At 31.6% G+C, this 10,652-nt stretch overlaps 1 protein-coding gene across 1 annotated transcript in view; it reads right to left on the bottom strand.

Moving 5' to 3' along the window:
* LOC105460870 (rap1 GTPase-activating protein 1-like) overlaps positions 1 to 10,652 on the bottom strand; it is a 74,594-nt gene that overhangs the window by 62,435 nt on the left and 1,507 nt on the right. The window contains exon 2 of the mRNA XM_011707360.1: positions 8,954 to 9,046. Coding sequence (XP_011705662.1) covers positions 8,954 to 9,046 — 93 coding nt within the window. The remainder of the gene's footprint in view (positions 1 to 8,953; positions 9,047 to 10,652) is intronic.

The following is a 10,652-nucleotide window of genomic DNA, read 5'->3' as shown; positions in this document are numbered from 1 at the left end:
TTTATAATTGCAACAATAAGAAAGCAGCGGCATTTTTTAAGGATAGACTTTTATACGTACAGCATTTATAACAATTTTAAAAAAGTTTGAAGACGATACGACCTGTTACACGGAATTCCGAAGTTAAGCCCGATTTTTGTCTTATTTTACTGCACTAAAGATAGCAATCAATAACATATTTAATAGTTGTGATTAATAACACAAGGAATGCTTTATGGATAATTTTATTCAATTTCAGTACTATTTTATATTTTTCAATTTAAATTCGATGAAATCATGGAAATTATCCACCATTAAACCCCCATGAATCTATGTTGCGGGTTAGATACCCGTAAAATATTTAACTTTAACTGCATGATGTTTTTTTTTCCTATGAAATGTACTGTTACTTATTACACTCCCACAAGCTGTAAAGCAATCTTTACACACAAAAAAAAAAAACAATTTTGCTAAATTCAGATCTGAAAATAATTTTTGTTCAATAATCAAAATAATTTTGTGCGAAAAGTGATTGCTAAAATATCAAAACGTTTTACAGCAATGCTTATTTCAACATTCCAACAAATTATTTTAATGATTTAACAAAAAATTATTTTCAGATCTGTTTTTAGCAAAATTTTTAGACCTTTCAACAAAAATCGTTCTTTCCGTGTATTAAATTTTGAATGGATATTTTAAGATTTTCATTGACGTCTGATATCAAATATTTTATTACTTAATGCTAAGTAAACAAGAAATAACTGACGATCGATAAAGCTAACATAAATGCTAAAAAAATCTTGATGTATGCCATTCCATGAAAAACATAATAATTATTTAAATATAATAAATTATTCAGAACTAGAATCAGATCCGACCCACATCTAGTGATCTTATCCTACAATATTTTCCTCTGAAGAAAAAAAAAATTCGAGTTAAATCGATACGTAAAGATACGTTCGCAAGTCGAGCGACATTTTGTCGTGAACAATGGCGAACGAATCGAATTGGAGGATGAATCGAGAGTTGGAGAACGGGAATAGCATTGTAGGCTGAATTGAATTAGTGGACGAATCGGATATTAAACTTGAAATCGCTCATTGAAACGATTCCATAGATTACCTCGCGCTTATACAGGGTAAAACGCGTAATTATGCCGATGTTGTGGTAATTATGGACGGACGCCAGGAAGCAATTAACGCCTGGAAGCGCAGCAGTTGCAATGCATAATAATCTTTTATTAGGCGGAAGATTAGTTGAAGCTCGCGGAGAGCTGATAGCCGAAAATGGATGAGCGCGCGCGTAGCGGATACCGATATTGGGTTTTTTTCACAATGGAGTTCAGTTATAGTAGATAACGAGTAGATTAACGAGCTGCAAGCAGCTGCAGTCGATTTAAATCGGCTATCAACGGCAACAAATGCTGTTTTAACATTACGAAGCCGATATATGTTGATAAGCTAGCAATAGCTCGTTATTATCGACATATCGAAGGTCAAAACCTCTCGAATTCACGTGTAACTCTTGTTCGTATAATTACACAAAACAGTTACAGTAATGCTGTTATGAATTAAAGTACGGAAAAAAAAGATTTGACAACTTTCTGATTAAAAATACATGTTTCATTGATACTAGCATTGTAGACGCGCGCTTTGCGCGCGCTATTTAATCACTTTTTATTTTTGCTATAATTTACTATTATACATCAACCTCAATACACACAACTGTCAAAATATGAAATGACAGTCGCTCACGAAGTTAGCGCAGCGAAAGAACCAATCATCATCGCGAAAAAGTGTCAACAAATTCGAGAAGACCGATATTGATTTAACATGCCTTTTCAGTCACAGTAATGCTATTATGAATTATAAAGTACAGAAAAAAAATTGATAACTTCCTGATTAAAAATACGTTTTTTATTTGAAAAAAGTAATCTTGCAATTACAGCGAGAATTATTTAGGTACGAAAAATTGCTAAAACTGATAAGTGATTAGTAAGCACTGCGATATCACATATGTTTTGTATTTAATCAATATAGATAACACAGACAGAAATTATATCTAAACTATTTGTCAAATTTAGCAAGAAAGTTTCTCCATGACGTTTAATCAATCCAGACTCCAATCATATTTGGTTATGAGATCTATATTTTCTTGCATATATTCTTAGAATATTGTTGCTATAAATTCTACATATGACAGAATTTTTTAGCACATACAAAAAACAGCGATATAGATTTAAGTGTAACATTTAGAATTCTAGCTGGAACAGCGAAACATTTCCCTGAGTATATCATACAACTGTTACTTTGTTATCTATACTTCGTATTTGGATAGCAGTGATCAAACTATACTGTCTCGGTGCCGTTAATGATTTTCGTGATGCGAAAGTAATTTGTTAATCATTTAGGAAGGTTTCAATAATATTTTTGTAGGAGAAAATATATTAAACGTAAGGTGCAAGTTTCTACGCTTTTATCTTTTTTCATTTTACTGCACTACAGGTAAATCATCTGTCATTTATTTTTCTTATCATGTTTCACCGTGTTTTTAATATACTGATTGAGTGTAATATCAGGGACACAATGGCTCACACACTAAATATTCATGATGAAACGAGGCAATGTAAAATAGTCATTTTACACTCTTGTTTCAGATCAAGGTTCGAATATAAAAAAAAAGTCTACCAAGGAGATATTACGAGAAAGCTAAAGAAGTATAAGAAGTACAGCCGATGTGATGTCAAAGAGGAAAGTTTAGTGGCGTGTAAATTCTTCGATTTAAGAGTGTCTTTAGTAAAATACTACATAAAACGCATCCCAGCAAACACAGATTAGAACTGTAATATTGCTGTAATATTATAACATTTCAACTATATTGCAAAAATGTTATAATACTGCTGTAATATTGCGGTAGTAATTTGTGTTTGTTGAGATAATTCTAAGATGCGCAAGATTAAGTTTGACTCACAATTTGGTATAGAATTTAAACTTGAACCGAACTACAGCTTAAAGAATTTTTACTGATGACCTAAAGTGCCCCGAATATGGGACACTTTAGATTATCCTATCTAAAAAAAAAAACATGTTAAGTCGATAGCTCACATTTCTCGAAGTTTTGTTCACTTTTCCGCGTTGATTCTCTCACTGCGCTTACTTCTTTAAACGGCTGTCATTGCATATTTTGACAGTAGTGTATACTAAGATTGATATAATATAAATAGTAAATTATAGTAAAGAGTAAAAAGTGTTAAATAGCGCGCATCTGTAATGCTAGTTTCTTAAAAAATGTGTTATTTCTATCTTAAAAACTAATAAATATTTACTAAATATACTGATTAAATTTTAAAATGTACACAATTCTTTAATTATATATGAAAAACTGACACAAAACACTGCATATCTACACTAAAGAATACTGAAAAAAATCTAATAAGAATCTAATAAATTTAATTAAGATTTTATTTTATGTACAAAAAAAAATTAAAATATAAAAGGACCATACAAGTAAGATGCAGTTAGTAGTGTTTAAATTCTTCAATTTAAGAGAGTGTCTTTAGTAAACTATTATATAAAACGCATAATTAATACAAATGTTTCTGCTTCGCTTTGAGCGCAGCTGAAATAATATGTAAACTGGCCATTTTTTTTAAATTTATATTAAAAAATTTTAATTGACATTTTTATGGCTCACAGTGCCCCAGTCTTACCTCTATGAAGTTGGCTCCCTTTTTTAAAATTCAAAGAAATAAGCAGTTTCGATTACCCCCCGAAAAGTTCTAGAATTCCCTATCGATTTTAGAAAGTTTCGTGGAACTCTCAAGAAACGGACGGAATTCTAAAAAAATGTTTAGAAAATTTCGAGTTCGATTATCAGCTGAAAAATTTTTTTCAGAAATCCGGCAATTTCTTAAGAGTTTTGGTAGCCTCCCCGAAGAATTCTAACAATTATCCTTAACAATCGATGCTGAAAAATCGAAAATTAAAAAGTTCTAGCGCTTCGAATACGTCTGCGTTCAAACTTTTCTAAGTCTGGTAGCCTCTCCTCCCTCCGAAGAGTTCTAACAATTAGATCCTTAACAACCAACGTTGAGAAGTGGAAAACTAAAAAGTTTTTTGTTTTACTCGCTTTCCACGTTGAGTGTCCACGAAGAGCATAATGATCACTTTTTATGGTATAGGAGAGTCCCGCGCGACACGAAATCTCCGATCTTCACGGCCACTGCACAGAGGGTACAAATCTGAAAATCTTCCCGGCCGTTCGGCCAGAGTACGATGGTTCGAAGCGGTGACTTCCTGCGCGCTTACCTGACCGACCGGAAGCGACGCGCCCCCCCTTCCTCTCCCCGCTCGCCTCGCCCTTTGCGTTAGCGCGTTTTATCGCGTCGCGCGAATCAGCGACGCGTTTCGGAGAGTTTCGGTTCGCGTATGATGAACCATATAATTATTTACTACTTAAGGAATGCCTGGCTCTCGTAATGATTGACAAATACGTCGTTCAAAATAATACAGTAGAAGATGGTAGACAGGTAATTCGTTTCCATCGTTAGCTTTGCATGAGAAGTCCTTTCTTTAAAGAAATTTATCTTAAGTAAATAGGACATCACGATTTCTTGATAATAATACCATAATCATCATAGTTATTAAATAAATATTATTCATTCTACTCGATCTCCCAAAGCGAGACAGATAGTAAAAAATTGCAACAATAAAAGAACTATAATTAAACAAGTATACTTAATGTGCTTGTTTAATTATATAATTGTTGCAATTTTTTATTATTTTTTATATTAAGTACTTAATGTCCTCTCACTATTTTATTCCACTGAAAGATTTCATATGGACACGCGCGCGCAAGAGAATATTACATATTATATACATGTAATAGATATACAAAAATAAAAAGATTTTGAATAATTGGATTTTTTTATTAAAAAATATAAATAAATATTAAGTTTTAGTTTTCTCTAACTGTATCATGGGTTTCGTTATTTTTCTCATTATTTTTAAATCGGCTTCTTTTTATTTCCTTCGCCTGCAGATTTAAATCTAATTGTACAAATTATTCTTGTAAAATAGAAAAATAGAGAGCAAAGTAACGAATCCTTCTGCCATCTAGCGACCGTATCATAAAACATGTCTTTTCCATTTTAATTGAAATCAATTAGCAAAATCAAAGGAATATAATTTCAGAATCTTGTCGATTTCATTTGTTTAAATACACTTTTGATTAAAATAATTATTTAAACATGTAAATATTGTGCAAATAATTAACAATAATTAACATCAACCTGATGATTATTACATCATCAAATGATAGATTTTACAACTTATTATAATTTCGTTCATTTGATCAACACAATATTTTGTATTCCACATATATATAAAATAAATATAATAAAAAAATTAATGTCGGTATAAAAGAACACTGTAATACTAACTTCTTTTAGGTCGGTACTATAGAAAAATCTATGATATGCTCCGTCGATAACATGTTTTTCCGTGATCATCCCGATGAGCGCGATCTGTATTATTGATAGCAGAAAACATATTTACCGATCGATCAGGTAGACACACGATGCAACGCGCGCAGGAGAAAAAGAGCGAGTTCGAATAAAAAAGAGCGAACGCAATTCTCACGACATTGTGGGGTAGCATGTGGCACACAGATGATTACAACTTGTATGTCGAAATCCGGATCGCAATTCGCCGGCGAGAAAGAAAGCGAGAGGCGCGCAATATTCTTTCTTCAAAAGCGATTCCCATATGCGCAACTTCCTGCAGACGCGCTTGTTTTTTTTCTTTGCTGTTTATTCGCAATGATTTTTCTCACGAGTGTAAAAAAGATGCTTGGTTTCTTCAATTCCGAAAGAGAAGACTTAACGTCGTGACTCAAATTGAGTATGATTAATGATTCCTGGCGCTTTAAATTAAATTTAAGATTAACTAGAAACAACATGTTTTATCAGGGCTGATGGTTTGCTTCGAAGTTTCGGCATTAAAATCTTCGAATTCTTTCGAAACTTCGAAATTTCGAAGTTGCGGAAAATACATTCGTGCTAATAAATTTATTCAGAAAATTCATCAAATAAGAATTAAATAAAAAGAATTAATATATATGCTTAAAATATATATACGTAATTATTACTAAAAAATTTGAAAGTATATTATAACCTAAATTATTACAAATTAATAATTAAACTTGATATATATGTAAATAAGAAAAGATAATGATCAATAAAACAATCAAATTAAGAAAATTTAAAAAAAAATTTATTCTTAAATAAATAAACAAAAATATAATAAATTAATATAATTGTTTTGCCGTTAAAAAAAATATTCCTTCGCATAAAACAATCTTAAAAACAAAAAATTTTAAATCATAAAATTAAAAAAAATTATGAATTTTTTTAAATTAAATTTACACGAATGAATTTTTCGAAACTTCGAATATTCGAAGTAAGTAAAAAGTAGCAGTTCTAGTTTTTATTATTAATTTATTCCCATATTACTTTGAGAGATTTTTTTAGAATAGAACTTTGCGAATTTTTTTTAGAATAGAAATTAATTTTTAGTATTGAATAATTTTCTAATTAATGTTACATGATCACTACTTGTGTTAAATTATAATATGTAAAATATAATATATGCATTTTTAATATTAACACTTTAATATTAAAACACTGATATTTCTCCTTATTTATTCTTCCAGCATCCATGGCCGAAAAGAACACGCACTTTTTTTTCTGTATCATCCCGTATAATTTGTTCTGCGGTGTCATTCAATCCCGTCAGACGTTCAATCAATTACCGAGAAACCGGCAACCCGACACGGAGACGAACGCGTCTCTCCCTCTCTCTCTCTCTCTCTCTTCATTTCTGGGCTAAGTAAAAGGGGACAAGCACTCTGTCCCCTCTGTCGTGTCGATTTAATATGTGACTGGCGTGATGCCCCCTTCTGGTGAGGGGGAAAACGTGGGGTACGACGCGATACGGGGGGACGGGCATGCGCGACGCCGGCACTGTCTGATTGCAGAAAATCAAGTGATGCGCGCGATCGAGCGATTCGTTTCGAGTTTTTTCGCCCGGCGTCCAGGCAGCCGTGACGGATCGCGTTGTTCATTCATTCTCAGCCTCTACCCATCTCCTCTTTCTCGGCGTCGCCGTCCATTCATCTACAGCTCGTTCTCGTAGCTCGTCTCAGAGCGCGGAGTGTCATGCGAGATTTATGCACGAAAAACAGAAAGTTAAAAGTAATCGAATGGACGATTTCAGAAAAAAGGCATTATCTCTTCTTTTTCATAAAGATTTTTTCGTTTTTTTTTTTAATTATCGATTATTTTTTTCTTTTTAAGCAAGATATTTACGTCAATTGTGAAAATAGTATAATAATTATATTTATAAAATTTATAACTAAATATAATACTTTAATTATAAAATTTTGTGTAAAATTTATTATTCTCCAAGTAATACGTATCTTTGTATTTTCAATTAGGGTCTTCTTCTCAAGCTGCATAAGTGACATTTATAATTTTTCTAAACAAATAATCAAAAAGTGCACAATAAATATAAAATATAAAAATAATATCAAAAGTTGTATCAACTAAAACAAAATTTATACACATTATAGCTCAACCCAATTTAAGTGAAGTTGTATTCCATTCAAATGTTAAAAATACATGAAGAGTTTTGTGTAAATACAAAAAACTTGACGCTGCTACAATATGCAGAATTTACAATATATGGATAAAATATACATATGTATTGTATAATATCATAATATTGTATAATACATAATATTCATAATCATACTATATTAAAATTAAGATATTTCATATATTAAGATAAAACATCGCAGCATTTCTTGTATTAAACATTTTGACTTGAAACAAAAAGCTACAACTACATGGTTTGAAATAAGAATATTGTTGACTGAAAATACGAAGATAAATATCACTTGAGTTGCACAGTGTACATAAATTTTATTTTACTTACAATTAGTGCAACTTTGTGATACTGTAACTTTTTGTGCAAAAAATAAAGATATTATTATTTAAGTTGAAAGATCCTTGACTAGGAATACAAAGATCACCGTATCACTTTTAGATTGTAATTTTTTCGTCCATTCCACTGCAATCGGCATCTTTTAACGTCTTAACTTTTTTTAAAAAAAGATGTTAACTTGTTCTTTCCTCGCATTAAAAAGTTGCAAGACGATAATCTATTCTTGTCTTTGTAACATTTTCGCAAAGTAATATAACGATTTATACACGGTGATTACGCAGTAATAGGTATACTTGAAATATTGGTCGCATTATTACGATAATTATCGATGTCACTTCGAAACGCTGGAAAACTAAATCGACCGTGAAAGCGTGAGACAGAAGTAAAATGTCGTAAATTTGGGCCAGCTTTCGTGTGAGGCTTTCAAATCATTCGTTAAATTACGACTAAATGCGGTGAAATTAGATAACGAGGAGCCAGCGGTTTGATTTCGTTCTTTTAGAATATACGGGCACCGGTATATCGCGGTTGACTTAAATAAATGTTGCGTCACAGAAAATCTTAAATGAACATATAAATAAAAATAAAAATAAAAACCGTGTCGTAAACATGAACTTAAATACGTATTTTATATTTTATATGTGAAATTATTATAATCGCTTATTTCAGAAAACATCTTATTTCAAGAAGCTTTTTGTTCTTTTAAGCCCGGTCTACAATTGCGTAAGAATAGTTGCAAGTAGTTGTAGTTGTAAGAATTTACCAATCACAATTGAATGTAAGAAAAATATTCGACTGTAATTGGTCAGTGCTTACAACTACATCACTTACAACTACGCTTACGTAATTGTAGACCGGGTTTTAGATTATCTGGCCTTTTCTAATTTGCTCTACGCCCTCTATACGGCGTCATTCGCACGCATATCTGTGTGTGATTTCGATGGATGTACGTGAATCTCATTGTCACATACCTGAGAGAAGTACGACGGCAGAACGCAGCGTTGATCATCGAGACGCGAACTCTGCACTCGCTCGAGCAACTCGAATAGATCCTGCGTCGTGCTCTGTAACAGAGATATTTCATAGTACATTTCCCTTTCCTCTTGATTGTGACGTCATAAGCGAGAAATGACACATAAAAGTTTGTTGCGGTGCAATTTTTTAAATAAAGAACATTTAGATGAAATAACAAAATGGGATCGTTCTAAAAAACTTGTAAAAATGGATAGAAACTATCCTTTTTCTCCCCTGACAGTCAGTAAATAGCCGTAAAAGGTACGTAGAGTGAAGTCTATTTAAGCAAGAAAACTCACGGTTTGACAGCTGTTGAAAGAGGTGAAAAATATGCTTTTATCATGTATAAAATTCAATAATAACTTTAGTTTCCGTCTATTTTTACGATTTTGATAAGTACGAGACAAATCACTTTCAAATTAAGCACGTAATAAAAAAATGGCATGCAACACCAAATTCGTCGTCAATACTTTTCACAATAAGTCCGTTTATTCTCTTAAAGTCGAGTATTCCCTTTACACTCGACTGTGATTGATCAATTTTTACTACTTACGATATCGACATGCCACATATTTTGTAGAATTATCACGTACGATTTATGACTTGTAACGAAATATGACGAAATATAACGGAATATACCGAAATATGACGTATTTAGAAAGTACCATAGTAAAAATACAAGGGTATGCTCTTGCGCATGTCGATGCCGAGCGGCCAATCAACTTGTCATCGTTACGTGGTAAATTTGAATGTATTATTTCAAGCATGCTCAGTTATGTTGTAAAATTCACTGCCAGTATTAAAAATCTATAGCTCACGTTACGTGCATTACAGATTTTTAACACTAAAAGTGAATTTTGGTACATAACTTTTGAGTATATGGAGGTGGAATGCCTTTGTTCTCCGTAGGTCGCAAGTGTGTCCAAGAGTGGCAAGAAGTGCGAGAGAGAAAGATATACGAGTGATACCACGTGATACGTCGTTTTCTCTGTCTGTCCAGTTCCGAATGTGACGTCATGTATAGTTTTAAAGATTGGAAAGAAAACTGGTTTTTTTCAATTTTTCCGCGGATTTTTTCGGTTTCTTTCCCAAGGGGTAAAAAAATTCAATGGAAAATTTCACGTACATATTCGTAAAATCTATCACATTTTACATTTGCAACATTTTGAAACACTTTTCAAAATTTAAAAATTTTATAACTAGCATATATTTATTGCTGATAATGTTAAATACTAAAGAAATAAGAAGAAAATTTTGTAAAAATAGAGTTAATGCATTTTTCAAATAAAACGTATGGCTCTTGACAATTATTAATAATCAAAACTCTTTAAAAATACTTAATATAAATATCAATTTAAATTAATCTTTACACTAGTTGTTAGGATTGCGTTTCCTAAAACAGTTTATTTAACAATAAATAAGCCTTACCTCAAGAAATATAGTAATCAAATGCAAACATAAAAATTAACTCATTATTAATTCCAGCGTTTATACGAGGTATCTTATAATAATGCTATAAAATACGAAAGTTATAACTTATAAGAGTTATAAGCTTATATCTACAATAATTTAAATAAAAAATTTACACATTTTAACGAGCAGTTTAAAATAAATCACTTACATTACTTTCTGAATCTCAATTCATATTTAATATAA

The sequence above is a fragment of the Wasmannia auropunctata genome, unplaced genomic scaffold, assembly GCF_000956235.1.
Source record: "Wasmannia auropunctata unplaced genomic scaffold, wasmannia.A_1.0 LD336101.1, whole genome shotgun sequence".
NCBI classification, from domain to species: Eukaryota; Metazoa; Arthropoda; class Insecta; order Hymenoptera; family Formicidae; genus Wasmannia; species Wasmannia auropunctata.
Note: the sequence above shows the minus strand (reverse complement) of the source record. Positions and strands in the feature narration are given on the sequence as shown.